At 47.6% G+C, this 20,851-nt stretch overlaps 1 protein-coding gene across 2 annotated transcripts in view; it reads left to right on the top strand.

The window, feature by feature from the left end:
• Nucleotides 1-16,640, top strand: part of RNF165 (ring finger protein 165) — a 54,373-nt gene extending 37,733 nt beyond the window's left edge. The window contains exons 2-9 of one of the 2 annotated variants that reach the window (XM_015615499.2): nt 873-1,182; nt 3,142-3,267; nt 7,439-7,568; nt 8,581-8,685; nt 9,209-9,304; nt 9,544-9,627; nt 10,452-10,558; nt 11,681-16,640. In XM_015615499.2, coding sequence (XP_015470985.1) covers nt 873-1,182; nt 3,142-3,267; nt 7,439-7,568; nt 8,581-8,685; nt 9,209-9,304; nt 9,544-9,627; nt 10,452-10,558; nt 11,681-11,798 — 1,076 coding nt within the window. In that variant the 3' untranslated portion in view covers nt 11,799-16,640. The remainder of the gene's footprint in view (nt 1-872; nt 1,183-3,141; nt 3,268-7,438; nt 7,569-8,580; nt 8,686-9,208; nt 9,305-9,543; nt 9,628-10,451; nt 10,559-11,680) is intronic. The other variant, XM_015615500.2, reaches the window with a different exon arrangement.
• Nucleotides 16,641-20,851: the final 4,211 nt, after the last annotated feature.

Here is a 20,851-nt window from a genome sequence, read left to right as displayed (position 1 = left end):
GGGCCTTCATCCCTGCTCTCAGAGGTGGAAGTTGTCTCATTCACATCCTGAAGTCAGTGTGAGGCGATTTTTTAGAGCAGAGATTATTTTCTTGCCTGTGAGACATTTTTAGAGAGGCAAAGAAGTTACTTGCAGGGAAAGCCTGCAATTCAGGGAAAGCATCAAAACATCAGTGAGATAATATCCAAAACCCAAATATTTTAGAAAGCAGATTTTGTCGTTTTTTTCCTTTTCTAGAGTGTTGAGTCTATATCACAGAATGGTTTGGGTTGGAAAGGCCCTTTGAAAGTAATGTAGTTCAACCCCACTGCCATGGGCACGGACATCTCTCACTAGACAAAGTTTGCTCCAAACTCCATTCTACCTCGAACACTTCCAAGGATGGCGTATCCATGTCTTTCTTGGGCAATCTGTGCCAGGGCCTCACCACCCTCAGCACAAAAATTTTTTCCTTCTGTCTAGTCTGAATCTCCTCTCTTCTAATTAAAAAACATCACTCCTTTTTCTATCTCTGAAGGCTCTATTAAGACTTTTGTTCTTTTTCTGTTTAAGACAGGAAAGCCAAAACAAGCTCGAAGCAGTTTTCATCAGTGCACACTTCAACTTGGAGCCAAAAAGAGACTTTGAACCCAAATCTATGTTTTGGCTCCAATGTTTTCTTGGAGGAGAAATGCCATTAGTCAAAACCAGCACTTTTTCTTGTAATCAGCTTTGACTGACTTGTTCTCTTTCATTTGTATTTTTTATTATAAACCTTCTGGAAGCGGAGAGTAACAGCCGTTCGCCCAACCCTTGCCCCGGGTGGGCGACCACGGGGCTGGTCTTCCCTGGCCGCTGCTGGCCCCCGTGACCGCTGTGCTCTTCTCTTCCAGGTGCTCCCTTTCAAAGGTCTCAGCATCCCCATGCTACCTCCTGCCGGCATTTCCACCTGGGTCCCCAGCCTCAGCTCTCCGCCGACTTCGCCCTGCCTCACGCGGTGCAGCCGCAGCCGGGGCTGGCTCCCCACATGGCCCCCGCGCACCAGCACAGCGGCCCCCTGCACCAGCCCCTGGCGCCCGTGCCTGCCCTGCCCTTCCAGGACGTCGCCGGGCCCTCCTTCCTACCTCAGGCGCTACACCAGCAATACCTCCTCCAGCAGCAGCTCCTCGAGGCACAGCACCGCCGGCTCATGCCCCATCCCAGGTAAGGGGACCCCGCTCTTCCCAAGGGATGTGGAGAAGCCGCGCCAGCCTCACGTCGCCTGTGGAACCCCGGCAGCGCTGGCGGTGCTGGGCTTTCTCCTCAAGCTCATCTGTGTGCCCTGAAAATGCACCCACTGGAAGGGAGGCTGCAGGGCAGGCTGCACCTGAAGGCGGGCCCTTCCTGCGGGGATCCCAACTGTGCTCCTCTAGTGTGTCCCATTATTGTCACTCCTAGGAGAATCATGATGGTGTTGTCGGGGACCTTTCCTGTCTCTGAGTGCTTGAGCTACATCCTTGTAGCTGCTGTTCCAGAACCATGCAAGAGGCTGTGTCCACCTCTCACCAGGTTATACACATGGAGGTCTTGCTGCTCAGGGTTTGGCAGGCTTTCCCTCTTTGTGAGGGAATGATGCCACTGACCTGGAGCACACTCTGTCACAGAGAGCATCCTAAATCCACACTGAGCTGACAAATGCAGAGAGAATTGCTGTAACTCAGCAGAGATGGAAAAGGATGCCTGGCCTTGTCTTGATTGTGTTTCTTGAGAGAGGAGTGATTTTTTTTGGAAACATATGGAAGCTATTTGTGGGCTGTACCCATGGATCAAGAATCAGAGGATGAGACTTTGCAATGATGCTTCATTTGGAAAGAATGTTATGGATAGAAAACCCTTTCTTTCCATGTCCTTTCTGACTGAAAATTGTATGTTCTTCTCATCATTGTTTTGTTTTGCATAAGCTGGATTTTAGGTGGATTTAATGATTAGCTAATAATTGGGTAGCAAGTATGTTCAAGGCTGAGAAACTGATGATACAAGTGTTTATCTCTTAGTCATAAGCTGAATTCAAATAAAAGCACAGAGCACAATTCCACGCAGAGTCTGCTTTGGTAAGAGCTGTTAGTGTTGTATTTGCAAGTGGGCTGTGGTGTGGAAGAAGGCAGGAACCTCTTGCCCAGTCCCAGTGCTTGTCTCTGAAAGCTGCAATGGAGCAGGATGTCAGAACCCTTACAGGTATGGGGCAGGAGGTCCCAGCAATGGGAATCTAGGTTATGCCTTTGAGAGTGAAACCTCTGAACTGAGGCTGCATGAAGAGTTTTTTACCTGACAGTTCCCTGCTCTATTTGCCCTGGTTTTTTTTCCTGGAGATTTTTTCTGTGATGGTTCCACTGGTATAAAGTAACTTCTCAGGAAGCAAAGGTTAGGAGTCTGTCTGTAATGCAAATCCTGCTTGTGCATCCACCTTGTCTCTTGCCAAATGTGGGCACTGATCCAGCAGCACACGCTCTTCCTCTGAGTAGTTCAAATAAGCAGTAATAATGAGACTCAAATCCCTAGAAAAACCTTGCTGTATTTTCTAGCACTTTCTTTTCCCTGCCTGCAATGGCAGCAAAGCAGAGGGAGAAGGATCTGGAACCCAGCCTGGCTTGTCCATCATCCAAAGACATGTTGGCAAAGGCCAGTGGGAGTTAATTCTGCTTTCAGTCACTCGTGAGTAATCTGGTTATGAATGAGGTTCCCCAGGAGTTTATGGACTGCACAGGAGACGAGACAACCTGCAGCTTCTTTATGGTGATGGATCATGGCTGAAGCAGGGGCATGTTTTACCTTGTGTGTTGTTTGTGGGGCTGACTGTAGCAAAAAAGGAAATACTGCAAACTGCACAAAGCTGCTGACAAGTTGTTTAGTTCCCCTTTTTCTCTGAATGTTGCCAGCAAATAGGATCTCCTGTAAACTGAGCGTATGTGGGTGCCACAGGGCCTGAGAGTGGATTACTACGTGATGGCTTTGAGGGAACGACAGCCCTGGGTTCCTCTTCCAATCATCCTTTACACCTGCCTGGAGTGCTTTGCTTTGGACACTTGTCCACAAGCCCAGATTTTGTGGTTTGCCCAATTCTTGACAGGAATTCCAGCGTCCACTCGTGTCTGACCCTCCCTGTTGCTGCTCTCCTCCCCACAGGCGGGCCCAAGAGCGCATGTCTGTCCAGCCTCACCGCCTACACCCCAGCTTCGACTTCAGCCACCAACTGCAGACTCCACAACCCATGGGGCCCCAGCCCAGGTATTTGGCAGAGGGCACAGACTGGTAAGTGGTCCCCATTTCACTGCTGCATCCAATGAGGGGTTTGAAAAGTCCTGGGAAGGCTGTGAGTTTTGGGGAATGCCATCAGGGATCAGAGCTTTGATGAAACTAATGAGTCAGCTCAGAGGTTACAGCGTGGGGAGTGTGCAGTGGGAAAACTCCCCTCTGAGAGGTCTGAGAGAAAGCCTCCTCTATAAATGAATCATTGAATCATTTAGGTTGGAAAAAGCCTTGTAAGAACGTGAAGACCAACCATTCCCCAGCACAGCCAAGGCTGCCACTGACCCATGTCCTCAAGTGCCACATCCAAATGGCTTTTAAATCCCCCCAGAAGTGGGGACTCCAGCATTGCCCTATGCAGCTGTGCCAAGACTTGACAACTCCTTGGGTGAAGACGTTTTCCCAAATAGGCAATCTAAACTTCCTATGGCACAACTTGAGGCCGTTCCCTCTCCTCCTGTTCCTTCCCCTGTCCCTGTTCCCTGGCAGCACAGCCCGACCCCCCCGGCTGTCCCCTCCTGGCAGGGAGTTGTGCAGAGCCACAAGGGCCCCCTGAGCCTCCTTTTCTCCAGGCTGAGTCCCCCCAACTCCCTGAGTTGCTCCTCATCAGACTTGTGCTCTAGAACATTCCCCAGCTCCATTGCCCACATTTAGGCACACTCCATTGTTGTTGCTCATAACTTTTCACCTACAGATTTAGAATGAAGCCAAGCATTAATTCCCCCAAGTTGTTTTTTTGTGCTGTAGGGCACAGAGAGTGTTTTTCCCTGTAGACCACTGTCTGCCTGAACTAGACCCTTTGCTGTCCTTCAGGCACTCAAAATCCAGTGGCCATAATATTTTCTGTGGTTCCAATTAGGGAGCATCACGCTACCCTGCCATGCAGGGTGGTATAAATGGAGGTTTGTTCACCATTCTCCAACTGCAGTGTTCAATACCCTGGAAAACCTTCGCAGGAAATTGTTCATTTTATTTTCAGAACAGGTTGAGAGCCCTTGAACAGTTAATAAAGTATGGTAACCTGGTCAAAAGAACGAGAAAATAAAAACATTCTTCTGAGTCATTGCTTGTAAGCTAAGCAAAGTCCATTCTGTGAACTGAATGGAGAAAATATCATGTGAACTTGTAATTAGAGACAAACGCAATGTATTTGCACAAGGGGACCAAAATAAAATGGCACAGGAAGTCCTAATGATGGCATTTCCTAACATCTGAGCACTCCACTCTGCAAATGAAAAGTCCTTGTAACCCAGGGTTGTTTCTTTTTTCCCCCTTCAGTGCATAATACACAACCTAAAATATGACCACATCCTTCTGCAATTTTCTTCTCAGGTGCTCCCATTATTGGCACTCCTGTGGGCTGAGTGTGGTCGGGATGACATTGTTCGGGTTGGTTTGCAAAGCAGTTCATGTACCATCTGGATAGAGCGATTCTTTCTGCCTCTCTTTCAGCTCAGAGTGCTTAATTATAATCATTAGAAGTATCTGATAGAGCATCACTAAGTGCCTTCTCCCTCCCTCCTTTTCTCCTCTCTGTTGCTCCATAGCCTTATAAAACCTAAGGAGTGGGGGTGACAGGAACCATACATGGTGAGCATATGTTTGGGTGACTCACTTTCCTCTGGGGCACATGTACAGTTTTGCCCAGTGACAAATATAAAAACTACCCTCTGATGTGTTACCCCCGGATGAGCAGCAACAGCAGTGTTTTCTCTGAGGCTGTAGGTGGTGGGCGCTGCCACAGGAGGTGGAAGTGGGGAGGGAACGAAGATCTGAGGAAAGATCAGTTGTCTCAGCCCAGCCCCAACTGAAATCTTCTGTTGAGGAATAAAATAAAGTCCCATTTGGTTTGTTAAATCACCATCTGCACACACATGTAGTGATGACCATCCTACCTGTTATCTGGTGTCTTATCCTTCACCCCTTGGTTGTTGGCAGTCCATTTACCACAAGCTTCACAGCTCTTGAGCCTCTCACCTGAGCATCAAGGTGCTGTACAGTTGTTCATGTAACATGGGCTAGAAAATAATGGTTAGCTCCATTCTCCTTCAGCAAGTGTGCTCTGCTTCTTCACCCCCAAACCCTGGAAAAACTCTGTTCTGTGCTGTATTCTTCTTTGGACACATTTGTAGACCCAAAGCATCACTTCAAAGAACCTCAACGTCTGATTTTATGTCTCTAGATGCACAAAAAGTTCAGCAATTCTGTTATTGCAATTACTCGTGCAATTTAATAATGGCCATTCACCTTTGAGAGATCTTTTCAGTCCTTGATCTCAATGCACTCCATGAATTACCACATCTGTTCCATAGACAGGGAGTATGGGAAGGCAGAGAGGAAGTGGATCAAGGTCATGCATCAAGAAATTGGCAGGGCTGGGAATGGACCCAAAGCCTCCTGATTTCCAATTGAGCTCTCCATCAACCTGGGAACAATCTTAAGCAATTGGGTAAATATCCAAAATGGGGATATATGAGCTGGAAAGTGCCAAGACCTGTAGATTCTCACCCTGGCTGTGTTCCTGCCAGTTGCCTGCTGTGTTTTATCTTCTGCCAGGTTTTGTCTGTCTAGCACATGGCTAATACAGGGCCAGCAAAGGTGGTCCCTCCCCCGGCTTCAACTTAAAATCATATAACTACAGCATATCCTGAGCTGAAAGGGACCCATGGGGATCATTGCACCCAGCTTGTGGTGGGTATAAGGGAGTTCTAGAGCACTGGTGCTGCTGCCTGGTGCACAGGCTGTTCTGGATGAAGGATTTCTGCATCTACTGTCCCCTCAGGTCCCCTTCTTGTGGTGGGTGAAAGCAGTTTCACAGCTGCTGGAAGACACATCTGTCCTTCATGCAGGGGAGAAGTTGGAGGCTGAAATGGGAAGCCACCCTTGTGCTCCTATTAGCTTTGCCTTGGGAAATGTGAAGACAATTGTTATTAGAGTGCAGGATTTTGTAATGATGATAAAGTAAATGGTGTTCAAAGAACTCATTTGCCGAGTGACTCTTAGGCTGGAGAGAATAGGGATCGGTTAATTGGATTAGGGATGGAGATTCTGGTACCCCTCACACTCCCTCCATGTGGTGTGGTAGTGGTGGGATTGTAGTTTATCTCTGTTGGATTGAGCAGAGCTGTAGTATTTGATGGGATCTTGGTTATGGCAAGTCTGGGGATTGCCATTTTCTGGAGGATAAAAGTGCCCAGATTCACCAAGCTGAGCTCCATCTCTGCTCACCAGGTTGAGTTCAGGCAAGCAGGGCCATCAGGGATGTCTTGGCCCATTGGTGGTGTCCCTCCAGTTTTGTGACACCCTTTCCTACAGCAGCCTCATCCAGACATTTCTTAAAACCTTTGTATTTTTTTCACAAATTACAGTTCTGGAGTTCATAGAATCATAGAATTCCAGAATGGTTTGGGTTGGACAGGACCTCAAAGATGATCTTGTTCCAACCTCTCCCATGGGCAGGGACATCTTCCACTATCCCAGGTTGCCCCAAGCTCTGTCCAGTCTGGCCTTGGAGGCTTCCAGAGATCAGGGGCAGTGACAGCTTCTCTGAGCACCCTGTGCCAGGGTCTCACCACCCTCACACCTCAAACCCTTGCCCTGAGAGTGGATTCAGGCAAGGCATAGTGTCCTTTGTCTCCCCAAATCCTGCCATGATCTGGGCTGGGAGACCTCTAAGGAGAGCACAGGTACATCAAAAAAACCCACAGACAATGCCCATTAAGCTTTTAAAATCTACCAGAATGGTTAATTTTTGAGTCCCTTGAGTAACTATGTGTGCTCCTGGAAAACATTAAAGGCAAATTGCAATAGTTTGCAGCACTGGCAGCACAGAAAGGTCCTGATCTGACCAGGCTGAGTTACTGATCCTGGGTATCTTTTTGAGCCACCAAAATGCTCTTGCTTTGAAACTAGGAGCATGCATCTGTGCAGCTCTTGACCCCAAAAAGCTCAAATGCTATCTGGCATAGAAACAACCCCTCACTCATTCATGGTGGCCTGGTGGGTGATTCCCCAAACTGGAGGAAACTCCCTTCCAAGCCGTACCTTCTCCCCAGGCTGAGGGGCTCAGAGCAGCCCTGTGCTCAGCGGGGAGGTTGCCCTTTGAGCATGGTTTGCTGCTGCCCATGAACACAAGAGCACACTCAGAGCCAAGTCTTCCTCCTGGTGCCCACAGGGACCTCAGCGTCGATGCGGGGCTGACTCATGCCCAGTTCCAGGTCCGGCCTGTGCCCCAGCCCTATCAGCATTACTTGGCTACACCTCGGATGCACCATTTCCCCAGAAGCACATCCTCAACCCAGATGGTAAGTGAAACGCTTTTACTGAGAAATGTTTTATGCATTGTCTGCCAGAAAGCAGTCAAAATAAAGGCTGCTATCTTTCTATCACCTGTCTTCTGCAAATCCCACTTATCTCCGGCCGTGGGAGGGAGTGTCTGAAAGGATAATGTTGCATCACTGCACTGGATTAGAGAAAGAAAAGAAAAGCTCAGCTGTTCTGGAAGGATTCGGTCCATTGCTTGCAGCACCACGTTCACAAGCTGGTCTGCAAAACATGGGCAGGATGTGAGAGACTCAGCAGTTAATATTAATAATATTATTAGTACTTGAAGGAGCTGTGGTCTCCCTGGACTTTTTTTCTGGCTTTGAATGCAGAAGGACTGGCAGTGGGTGACTGCCTTCCCTGGTGTCAGCCCCAAGGACCATGCCTCATCACATTGTTGCTCTCCATGCTTAGATGCCACCTGTAAAGGTTTTACATAACCTCTTGCACAGGTGGAGGTGGGATTGATGAGAAGACAGGCTGACTGGGGTAATTTTCTAAAACCCCTTCTCCTAGCAGGGTGCTGTATTTGGAACTAAGTCATGCCAAGCACTGCTAATCCTTAAAACATCCTCAGATATCCCACAAGGGTGCTTTTCCCTCGTGCTGTAGTCAGATCCTAACACCTGTGCACAAAAGCTAGCCTTTAAAAAAAACAAAACAATCAAAGCTTGGATGAACAGAAATCTACCCATTTAAATGAAATAAAATTTCATTGTAATCTAATTAATGTTGGGAGTTTAGAACCACAATGGATGATACAGGAATTATTATAACAGTTTATTTTTAAGAAGTGCATGCTCTTAGCTATCATTTGTAGGAATTGTATTTGACAAAACCTCATTTTTTTGTTATCAAAAGGCTTAAATTGGTGAAGGTGTCAATCTACTCTTTCAATTTGAATTTTTAAAGCATTAGATTTACATCAGGGCACACAAGGGTTTTCTGTAGGCAAGTACAGCTGGCTTTATTTTTCTGCCTCACTTTTTTCAGGTTGTTCATGAAATCAGAAATTACCCTTACCCTCAGCTTCAGCTGCTTGCTCTTCAGGGACTGAACCCAAGCAGGCACACATCCGCTGTGCGGGAGAGCTATGAAGTACGTATCTGGAGACTGGAATTACTCATTTTTAAAGTGCTGTGAGTTTATGCAAGCTCTGGTATAAAGCTGTAAGACTGTTTTTTATGACGTAGCAGTTGCAATGAGTGTTTCATCAATTTTAGTAGTAACTGGGAAGTGACTGGGTTAAGTTTGGTAAAAGATGGTTTACTCCAAGGTGCCTGGGTTAGGCTTGGGTTGACTTTGGCTCCTTTCATGTCTGTGAACAAAGTGCTCCAGATCAATGGGGTTTTTGTTTCCCAGCCTGTCAGATGAAGCTCAAATCCCACCCTAATTTGTGAAATATTGGATACCCAGCTCTTTGCTTCGAGCTCTTAGTTATTATCCCAAGTGCCAGGGATCAGATCCATCATTACAGCATGGCTGATTTGGGTTTGATGGACATTTCCACTGAGGAGAGGACAGGAGGGAGCCTCGGTTGCCCGCAGATATGGTTGTGTAGGGGGACCTGATGCCTTGGGAGCAGTGGGGACGGCACTTTCCTGATGTTCCTGTGCCACAGGAGCTGCTGCAGCTGGAGGACAGGCTGGGCAGTGTGAACCGGGGCGCCGTCCAGAACACCATCGAGAGATTCACCTTCCCCCACAAGTACAAGAAGGTGAGTGCCCCAAAACACGGCACGGCTGCCAGCCCCTCTCAGTCGGCCAAGGGCTGTGGGCACAGAGCAGAAGGAAGGACTTCGGTGGGTCGCAATCCTCAGGGTTGGCAAACTGGCACCATCAACCAAACCATCCCCCGAGGCGGGGGAGGAGTGTGAAACCCAGCAGTGGTGCTTTGATATCTTGCGGGGCTCCCGGGGCGGAAGCGGTGGCTCAGCTGCCTGTTTCTCACTTCTAGGCTAGGAAGCTGCGGGCCAAATTTTCAAAAGGGTCTCAACCTTCTCCCACCCAGCGGGTGCAATTTCCCCCCTGTCCGCAGCTGGTAAGAAAGTGCACACCACCAAGGGGGCTTCGTGCATGCAAACCTGCCCCGTTCTGCATGCAAGCGGCGCAGCCCCGCGCCCACCGGGACCTTGTCCTCCCCTGGCTTCACGAGGGGTGTCTCCTCTGCTGGAGCTGACCTCCTGCCCATGAGGAAATGGGTGGCACAGTTTTGGGTTGTGCTAAGTAGGAACTGGGAAGAATGCTTGTCTGGGCAGTAGTTTTTTGTGTTGGTCACTCCCGGCTGGAGGGTAGGGATGTTGCATTGCCCAGGTTGGAAGTGAGGTAATTCCTGCTGCACTTGTCTCTCATCGCATCTCCAGTGAACCCAGGAAAAAGATATGGATAGGAATGGATGTGTGGGGAAAAAGGGGGAGCTGACAGGTTAAGCACTGCCCTGTGGTGCAGCATGGGGCTGGGCCAGTGGCCAAGCTGGCATAAGGGGCACAGTGGTTGCCCTTCCTGGCAGTGGTGGCACCATGAGCTTTGGGGTCTCTCCCAGGAGAAGCCTCCAGCAAAGGAGACCATGGGGCCAACCCCACTCCAAGGAAGTTGTGGGGAGCTGTATTAGGGCAGCAGAGGACAGGCTGCTCCTTGGGGTACTGCCACCAGCCTCACTGGCACCAGCCCCAGGAGGAGACATGCCAACCTGCAACCTGTTGGTGACACAATCTTCTTGCTGGCTGTTTTGGCTGGGCTGGCTTCCCCAAGCTGGAAGATCTGGCTGATAGATGGAGATCTTATTATCTTCCTGCAACTACCCAGGATTGGGAAAGAATTAGAAAGGCAAGGTCTAACCAAATGATGTCTTTAACCTTGCTGCAGAGAAGACCACAGGAAGGCAAAGCTGAGCAAGACGATGGAGAGGAGTCAGATACCGACGAGAAATGCACAATCTGTCTGTCCATGCTTGAGGATGGAGAGGACGTCAGGTGAGATCCTTTCATCCCCTCCTCTGCCTTGTGATGCCATCTGAGTTGTGTTTATTTGGATGAATGCAGCTGTGCACTGGTGGGGCTGTCTCTGTTCTTGTCCTGAGAAACTCACCTGGGCTGTTGCAAGGTCTGGGAACCCAAATGCTTTGCAAACAGACGTTGGTATGGTCCACAGGCAGGAGGAGCCCTGCAGCAGCAGGGAGTCAAGTTTTTATAGTGTTTCCTGGGTTTAGATCATCTGCTTCCAGGCTGTGCCAGCTGGCCAGGTGGCAAAGTGTCCGAGAAGGGTAGGTCAGACTGATCTCTGACAACCATCTGGAGCTTGGGGTCATCAACATCTGAGCTTGACAGATGACCAAAGTATGATAAAAAGCAGTGTTAGTGTGAAGTCCAGGAGAGTTGGGCTTGTGTCCAAGACACAGCTGCTTTATTGTAGAGTAAGTAGGATTACTCTGCCCACATGGTCACAGGGAGCCATCCCCAGCCAACAGAACTCCAGCTGTCTCTAACAAACATTCCAGGCTGTTGACTGGGTCAAATCTCTGCTTGTGAGAGAAGGTGGGGATAAGAAATTGCAAGGGGCTGAACTACCATGGCTGAAGGGACTGCAGGTGAGAAGTACCCAGGTCTGCTTCTCACCCTTAAAACGTCAAGAAAAGCCCTGATCCTTTTGCTGTGAGTTCTTATCCTTCAAGGTTCTCCTGTATCACAAGGGTGATGTGTGGTGATGGCAGAGGCGATGTAGGTAAAACGTGACCAGGTTCCCTGGGGACACCCATGTAGGAACGCTGTGGATCCACCTGGCTGCTCATGTGACACAACCATGAAGGAGGCTTTGGATTATTATCTCGCTCCTGAAAGGTTAAAATTTAGCAGCCAGCACAATTAATAACTGGAACAACTCAATTCAGGATGGTGTGGGGGTTTCTAATAGGCCAAGGAGGACACTATCTCCAGCCCACTGCTCTGTGTGGCTGGGAAAGGCTGCAGGACCTTGGTGGCAATGGTGTCACCACAGCAGGGTTTCCCATGTTCAAAACAGCCCCAGATGCTGATTTTCAGCTCTTCTTGGTCCCTTGGACTCCCTCCATCCTAACAGTGGTGTTTTTATCTCTGCAGGCGATTGCCCTGTATGCATCTCTTTCACCAAGTGTGCGTGGACCAGTGGCTGGCCACCAGCAAGAAGTGCCCGATCTGCAGGGTGGACATTGAAACACAGCTCGGCTCGGACAGCTGAAAAGACTAGCTGGACACACCATTTTCCTTACCAGGTCGTATGGCCATAAACCCTTGCAGCGAAATTTTTTGCCTTCTGAGCCATTTGATTGAGAGGGGAAGTCTGCAGGCACGTTAGTGAGGAGAAGGAGGTGGTGATACAATATCTAGCAGTAGGAGATATTGCACATATACGCAGGATACAGGCCCAGTGAAAGGGAGCTGGCATTCCCGGAGCTCAGAGACCCCGTGCTGCAGAAGATTTTAGTGTTGAATATGAAGGAACTAGTTGTGGTAGTCCGGCCTGTCAATCCTGCTTTTCATGGGGATTGTATATATACCTCTCAAATATGTAGAAACATGTTAGGGGTCCTTTAGCTATTTCTATGGATGGCAGCTGGAGCATGTTAGCTTAAGAAATGTTGTGTTTGATGCCCTACTCATCTTGTGGTGGACATGTTGCTGTTACCTAATTTGCACCAAATATTTCTTCATAGATTCCTTATTTTGGTGCCTGATTAATACATTGCAGAGGGGGAATAAAGAGGTCAAACTTTCCCATCCTTGGGGTGGGGGAAAGAGGAGGAAAAGCAAAATCCTGTTTACAGTCAGAAGGGTTTGCGCTCTTTGCCTCAGCCGCGTGTGCTTCTTTCCCTTGCATTTAAAGTGTGTTGCAAATTTAGAGAAGCTTAATAAAAATAAAAATTGGGGATAAAATGAACGAAGCAATAGGGAAAAGCTTCGTTCCTGCTTGTCTGCTGGTGCTGGACACTTTCTGTAGCGGCACAGTATTTGAGTAGATGCTGTTTCTTTGCTTTCTGTATTTTAACAAAGTAGCTTGTCATATCAAAATCCAAGGAAGTTCTTGTCTACATGATTGCAATTGTCCGTGATGCTTTCTTCTGTGAGCTGTGTGGCTGGTTGACTTTGCCAGCACTCCAAAATGATGGTTATGGGAGTCAGCGCCTACGGCCGTTCTTTGGGGTGTAATAATGCTGGAGAGGTGCAAAATGTCAACTCTTCTCCCATTGCAAAAGCATCTCTTGATAACGGGATGGAAGAAAAACTCGATGCTCACAAGACACTGCTGAGACCATGAGCCCTGGAGCACGGGAGGGGAAGGCAGGGTGGAGGTGGGCTGCCACTTTTGGGAGCCTTGCTGCTGGGCTGTGACCCACCCCAAAGCGAGAGCATCCCTGCCCACGTGGGCTTGCGAGCACATTTCAGGCTGTATCCACACGGAGTAATCAGTGGTTGTTAAAGTGAAACTTAATCACATTAACACTCAAAACAGAATTAAGAGGTAATACCCAAAGGAGTGAGCTGTTGTGATCCATGCTCCCCATGAAAAAAAAAAGACCTCTGCACGGCAACCACAGGGATCGGGCAGAAAATCCTCGGGAAAACTGACATTCACAACCAAAACCTGTAGTTTACTTTTTTTTTACTTTTTTTTTTTTTTTTCTTTCATACTAAGGGAGAAAAGAGCTGCAAAGGAGCAGCAGGGGAATTAGAAACATAATCTATTGAAAACGCTGGTGTGGTGGGAACAATTTCTGGCTCCCCTGAGCATCTGTTTCGCTGGAGAGAAATGCTCTCCCAAGTAGATTCAATCATAAACTATCATCTGAGAAACTGCAAGATTCTCATGAGCTGTAACTGGAAAACACCAGCCTCAGAGGCACACAGAGAATTTCCTTTTTTTCCCAGTGAGACAGGGGAGAGGAGGGAAGCCCCACGTGAGAGTGCAGGAGGCTCTCATTGTGTGCCCATGCAGGTGGGAGGGGTGGAAGGGGACCGATGGTGACCTATAGAGAAGACATAAGGAAGGAATTCTTGGCTGTGAGGGTGGGGAGGTCCAGGCACAGGTTGCCCAGAGAACCCTGGAAGTGTTCAAGGCCAGGCTGGATGGCGACTGGAGTGACCTGATCTAGTGGAAAGTGTCCCTGCCCGTGGTTGGGTGTTTGGAACAAGATGAGCTTTAATGTCCCTCCCAACCCAAACCATTCCATGACTTTATGACACATATGCCATCCAGCACAAGTGACGGCTTCTTGGGGAATGTAGTGGTCCCAGCCCTGATATCCATGGTCAAGGAGTGGCCCATGGGTACCTGTGGGTCTTGCTCCATCAGCATTGAAGCAGCATTACAAATAATACTAATAATACTAATACCATGACAAGCAAAGCAAGGCTTTGGCAAGGTGGTTAAATACACCCTGAGCAGGTTTGGTCTGCCCAGGTGTGACTTGGAGGGGAGAAGCAGGGAGAGTATCAGGGGGATTGGTACCCCCACTGGTTGGGGAGGGAACGAGGAACTCTTCTGGACCGTGTGTTTTCTTTTAAAGCCTATGAGAAAGTGTTACTATTTGCCTAATATACAAGCACAGTTTTTAAAAAAATAAAAATAAAAAAATCGATCAAACTTTAAAAAAAAACAAACAAAACCAAACAAATAAAACAAACAAACTTTTGGTGGAGAAAAGCACCAAACTCCCATGGTCTTGTGTGAGTGAATGATCCCAAGGTGTGTGCGAATTTACAGTGTCTGGAGTTGTATCAGTGTGTCAGGTTCCTTTGCGTTTAAATAATTTGTACAAGCAGGTTGCGAGTTAGGATGAGTTTAAAAACAAAACAAAACAAAACATCAACAACAACAACAACAACAACAAATCTAGAAACAAAACATCAATAGTTTACAGGGTTTTGTGAGTTTAAATGCCTTATATTTAACAATCATAATTTATGACTAACTTGTAGATATTGTGGGTTCTTATTTAATTATTTTTATAGTTGTTTTTTTGCATTTTTAATTATAATTTATTTATTTAGAAATTACTACTAATTTTTTTTATTACTCCTATTACCTCATTTTTGCATTGTTTCTGGGAATGGAATGCTTTGCATGCATCGGTACTTAAAATAAAATTAAACAGGGGATGTGGGGGGTAATGCTTATCTTGTCAAAAACAAAAAAAAAAAAAAAAGAGAAAAAAATCAGGGTGTGTGATTACAAACTGTATTACTGTGGTGCTGTTACCTTGGATACATTCCATAAAAATGCAAACCTTTGATTCTGTATGCTGTGACATAGTGGAAAACTGCAATATAGTGACTGTGTTTAGCACATATATATGAATATTATTTGCACTCATAATCAAACTCTGGTGATCCTTTCACTTGTGTCCTTGCGCATTGAAGGCGGTTAACGACGCTCTGCATAAACCAAAATGTTTTGGTTGTTTCCTGGTACTGCCCTGTCCCTGATGCCTCTGGTGATGCTGCTGCTGCTTGGGAGACCCTGCACTAACACCCAGCAGGCTCCCACTGCAAGGCTGTGCTTGGGGCAATGCATGCCTTTGGTGCAAGACTCTGAAAATTGTGTCAAAAGACGAGGAAGGAAGCCCAGGTGTGGTGGCTCTGTAATTTTTGGCGTCTATCAGTGCTCGGTTTGGCTCTTTTCATCCTCTGTGTGTGTGCCCAGCTGGGGTGAAGGAGGCAATAGGGTGAGCCTGATCTTGGAGGCAACAGAACTGAGGGACTCAATGCAGTTTTTAGGGGTTGGCTTCTTTACTCAGAGGCTAGGAAGGCTCTGGCATAGGTTTCCCAGAGAAGCTGGGGCTGCCCCTGGGTCCCTGGAAGTGTCCAAGGCCAAGCTGGACGGGGCTTGGAGCAGCCTGGGACACTGGAAGGTGTCACTGCCCATGGCAGAGGTTGGAACGAGATGAGCTTTATGGTCCCTTCCAGCCCAAACGATTCTGTGATCCTGTGACACCATGTCCAGCTGAGAGTGGTTGGGATGGACGTGGGATCCCTTTGCCATCTCTTTGCAATGCCTGCCACGAGCACTGGCTGTAACCCAGCTGAGACACGCATGGAGCAGAAGCACTTAACACTGATCTTCACCAGTTGGTTTCATCCCTCCTGTATAGGAGGGAACCTCAATTTGGAGCTTTTCAGTCCAGTGTAGAGCTGAGACCTGCTCCAGAGCCCTCCTGTCCCCAAGAATGGGGTCAGCCCCAAACTGACATGGCAAAGCATCCCCATCCTGCCATGGCTGCACCGCTCTTGCAATGCATTGCCCTTACCCCAAAGGCTCCTCAGTATCACATGTTCCAGCTTTACCAGAAGGTTAGAGAACCTTTGAAAACATTTTAAGCTTTAAGCCATAACCATGCTTGGTCAGTGCAGACATTCAGCCGTGTACAGACAGAAGTGGGGTTTGATGCATGTGCTCAACCAGTAGCCATCCTCCCCACAAAAAGGCTTTGGATGAATTTCTCAGTTGGGTTAGAAAGGCACAAAATCACAGTACCTTAATTTTTTTCTCTCTGTCCCTTCAGGGTGCTGCGCTGCTTTGTTGACTTTGCCTTACCCCAGGTTTTAAACCTGTCTGTGTATTTTACCTTGCTGCTCTGTAACACTCCTCCCCTGTAGCCTGGAGCTGTGATTTTGAGCTGTGTGGGGACAGGGGGGTTGGCTGTCCTTCCCCCTACCCCCCAAAGTCACTGTAAGAGGAATAAGCAAAACAAGGGGCGAGTAAACAAAACCCCCTCTCCTTTAATGACCCGGGCAGGTGAAAGGATCACCCACATTTTTGTATTCCTACTGCTGTTCTGTTGTGCTGTGCAACATTTTGCTACATAGACTATTTTATAGAAGAAAGCTAGAAAAATATTTATTATTAATATTAAAGCAATAGTGCATTGAAGAAATGGAAAGACATTAGAAATTGTGTAAATGCTTAGATTCACTTTTGGTGGATTTTTTGTACTTTATTTATAACTAATAAAACAAACCGCATTGCTAACTATAAACCTGTGCCACGCAGAAGCCACCTGGCAGGGCGGTCACTTGGTCTTTATTTACTGCTCATTTCTGGTTTCTTTGGGTTGGAGTCAACTCTCCTGACACTGCTTTTGTCTTTGATGTGCAGGAGAACCACTGCTGGGGTATAAAATACTCTGCCCATCTGGTTTGCAGAGGCTGCTGGTGGCTGAGCCCCATGGCAGAGGTGAGGTGAGGTGATGCTCTCCACAGCGGGCACATCGCTGTGTGTGGTGACCTGTGGCACCAGTTTGGTGATCAGGTGCCAAAACTGCTTCCTAGAATTTCAGAAAATTGCCTATTAAAGAGAGATTTCCCCTCTAAACACGTCACATGGTGCCTGTAAGGTATCTCTAGCAGGTCCTGCAGAGGTATCTACAGGCTCTCCCAACATCCTGGTGGAGAATCATTTCCTTCTGTGTGGGTCTCTAGTTTAGTAACTAAGGAAAGGGAAACTGATTGGAAGAAAAAAAACCCCAAACCCTTCAAACTGATACAGGTACATTTGAGGGTATTTTAAATCCTTGGGAAATTGGCAATTTTTGATACCCATTGGAGAATGGTATCAAAAATTGCCCAATTTTTGCATCCTGCAAAATTTTTCCTTTTTTTTCCTCCCACACCAAATGGTGCCAGTCTCTGCTCCTGCCCACTCTTGATTCAGCTGCTCCTCCTGAAAAGCTGAGACCAGTGCCCAGCTTTGACTGTGTGATTAGTCTAAATAAGCCTTGGAGACAAGAGGCTGCTGATCATAGAGGTTTGGTTCCTGTGGCTGAAGGGAATTGCCAGCTCCTCCAGCATCCATCAAAAGCTGCATAAGGGACGAGCCATATTCACACAACACGAAGCTCTTGTTACAGGAAGCTTTTAGAAACTAAGAAAACAGAAAACAGGTTAAAAGTGGCCTGCTGGTCCAGCTGGGGAAAATCTCAGTTTCTTGCTGAGATCCTGCTGATGTCCTTCGAAAGGGTGACGGCGCTGAGAGAGGCGCTGCAGATGGCAATCACATTTGTTTTGGAACTGGAGCAGCAAACAGGCTGCCACAATCTGATAACAGCCCTGCTGAGCACAGTGCCTGCCTGGGGAGGGACAGGGGCTGTGCTCATCACAGCACAGCAGCAGGGACCGAGATGCAACATCTTTATTCACCGTCAGCATCTGCTCTCGCAGCAGCTGCCCAGGGTTGGGATGTTTAGCCCTTATTGGTGTTTGGTGGTGTCTCAATCTGCAGCTGGCCCACAGGTTGCAGCTCAGAGCTGTACAACCCCATTAATAAATTTATTTTTCTTGGTTTTGGGTTTTTTCTTTTTTTTTTCTTTTTAGCTCTTTTCTAGTTAGAATGGACCTCTAGACATAATGAAGATTGTAAGATATTTCCTGTATACAGAATTTAAGATACTTCACATCTCTCAGTCATTCCCCCTTCATGGGCCTAAGGTTCACGTAGGCATATGATGCTACCAAAAATGCTTAGCAACAATTTCATAGGGATTTGCAAATAATTCTCTGTGTCCTGCACCAAGAGGCAACCGGCCCTTCAGCGTGAAACACTGCTAAGTACTCCTTGTTTATGCCTGTTTTTGCTGGCATCACCCAAGTGCTTTAGCAAACCTAAATTTAGTAAACACTGAATTTCATCTGAGTCCCAAAATGGTGGAGAACACAAATACAACGGGACAACCAGGTTCTGAAAACTCACACTGAGTGGTAACAATCTTGTCCTTTGCTCTTGCTTCTTATTTACATTGTTGTTTTAGGATGAAGGAATGTGCATTAAAATGCCAGCAATTAGGAAATAAAGTGTAAAAAAAGAAGGTAGGTGGTGGTGGTGGAAACAGGACCTTTGTATCTCCCCACCATACCAACTTTGAGATGCTTGGCCTCCACAGTAAAAGATTGACTAAGCCCTGCAAAAGGCACAAGACTAGGAAAATTTTGGCTTTTCTCCTCCCTAGATCTCCACTTGGCCAAGAATGTGTTGAATTTAGCAGCTTAATGCAAATCCAGCCGTTGGAAAAACTCCACTCTTGCCTTATTACTTCTGTAGCATTAGTTGTTGTAGCAACAGAGGGATTCCCCAGAGCCAGGGTGGAGCTGAGCTTTGCACTAATGAGGGGCTTGTTTGAAGTCTTTAGTGGAAAAAAGAGGAGCTCTTTCATGCTTTGCCAAGGTTGCCTTCCTGGGAAACAGTGAGAGTGCTGACCCTCTATCAGCAAACTCTCCCTTGGCCCTTTTCAGGGCCGCTTTGCCTGGAGCTTTTGTGTTGAATAAACCTGTCCAGGGATGGCAGGTGGCCTTGATGACAACACAGATACCTACAAACCCATCTCCCACCGACACAGTGACTTGGTCACCTAAAGATTAATTAATTCCTGCTTCAGCTGTGCCTCAACCCATGGTTCTAGCCACTTGGTACCTGTGATTCCTCCCAGATGTGAGCATGTCTCACATGCAAGGTAAGGATTTATCTTCCCTCCTTGCCCCAGGAAGGGATAGTGTGTGGGTCAGGAGCTGCCTCACTGCTCCCCAGGGCTGGAATCATAGAATCATCATGGGATCACAGAATGATTTGGGCTGGAAGGGTCCTCAAAGTTTCAGTTCCCACCCCTGCCATGTGCAGGGAGACCTTCCAATAGAACAGGCTTCTCCCAACTCCATCCAGCCTGGCCATGGAAACAGGTACTGGTGCAGTGGGTTTTCCCAGGGGATGACAGGGCTTGAACTGATGCTCTAAAACCAGCTTCCCCACCACTCTGTACCAAGTAGGGGGTGACTGGAGCCAGCTGGAAATGCTGGGACTACAGCACTGTACTGGGAGAAATTCCTATTTCACTGCAGCACACATTTGTCTAAAAAGAGACCAAACATCTTGACAGGAGAGTTTTTTTTCCACAGTGCTGGTTAAACTTTGGTGAGAGGGAATACAGGGAGATCAAAACCCTGCCCCATATTTTGCTTCAAACACCTACTGGGGAACTGCAATGACAGTGCACAAGAACAGCAAACCCAGATGCACCAGACTCCACTCATGGCAGCCCCTGGGTTTCTAGGGAGTCTGAACCCTATCCCAGCAGGGTCCCAGGGATGCAATCAGACCCTAGCAATCACCTCCAGCCCTCCTAAGGGCTGTTCTTGCTCCTCCTGTGAGCTCCCAGCTCCTTGCTCAGGGCTGGGCAGCACCAGTCTGCCATGAGGAGAGAGAACTCAGCAGCAAAGGCTGCTATTATTATTCCTCTCAGTGAGTAGCTGATCACTGATGAGGTTGATTACTGGGCTCATTTAAGCAACTTGCTCTGCTCCAAAACCATCAGTTACCATAGAGGTTTCTAAAATGAATTAGTCTGGGCTATTATTTGTGAGCTGGCACAGACAGTCATGATATAAGGTCAAGTCTCTTTGGTGGTGCTTGCTGTGGGAAACAGAAATCCAAAACTTCCCTGGAAGGGCTTTGGTGGGTTAGCAGCTTTCAAGCACCTCTGAGCAATCGACAGCATTTCTAAGATGTTTCTAATTCCTGTCTCAGCATCACCAGCCTTTGCTGGGCTTCCTTTACCCATGAGCAGTGAGAGACTGAGCAGTGGGACAGCCCTGCCTCGTGGCCTGGCACATGTAGGCAATGTCCCAGCAGAAGTATCATCCTCAATCCAGGAATTGGTGGGGTGTGTGAGTGGGTCGAGCCCACTCTTGACCCACTTGATCCCTATTCATATGAAGTTTTTATTTAAAACCAGCTTCTGGGAGAGGGAATGTCCTCTCCAGGGTGGAGAGGTGGTCTCCTCCAGGAGGAAAGTCCTCATGGCTCAAACAGCCCCTTTTCTCCTCCTAAGGATGTGTCCTGCTGCTTTGCTCCCTAGAGAGAGAGACAGGGCTCCAGAAGCAATGATTTACAAACAGATCTTCATGTTGGTACCTGTAGAGATGTGAGTGCCTGGGAAGAGCTCACTGACAGGAGCATTGGCTCTTACTGCCTCTGGGAAATCCCTTCTCCACCACAGAAAACGACAAAACAGCAATCCTTATTAAAGGAGAAAAAAACCCGAAAATGAATGGCAGTTTCTCTGAAAAGGAGCTGGTATTCAGGCCATGTAGGGTAAGATTATCCTGAGTCAGCTTTGAATATAGTTAGCACAGCTTCCTTGCTGTGGAATTGATTATCTGGAAGGTCTTTTACAGCTGTAACCATAGATCTCAGCTCTTGGCAGAGTTGTGGAATTCAGCCAGGGAGCAGAGTCTGCCCTGGGGGGAAAA

Source organism: Parus major, chromosome Z (genome assembly GCF_001522545.3).
Source record: "Parus major isolate Abel chromosome Z, Parus_major1.1, whole genome shotgun sequence".
Taxonomy (NCBI): domain Eukaryota; kingdom Metazoa; phylum Chordata; class Aves; order Passeriformes; family Paridae; genus Parus; species Parus major.
The sequence above is the reverse complement of the archived record's forward strand: the minus strand, read 5'-3'. Positions and strand labels throughout refer to the sequence as shown.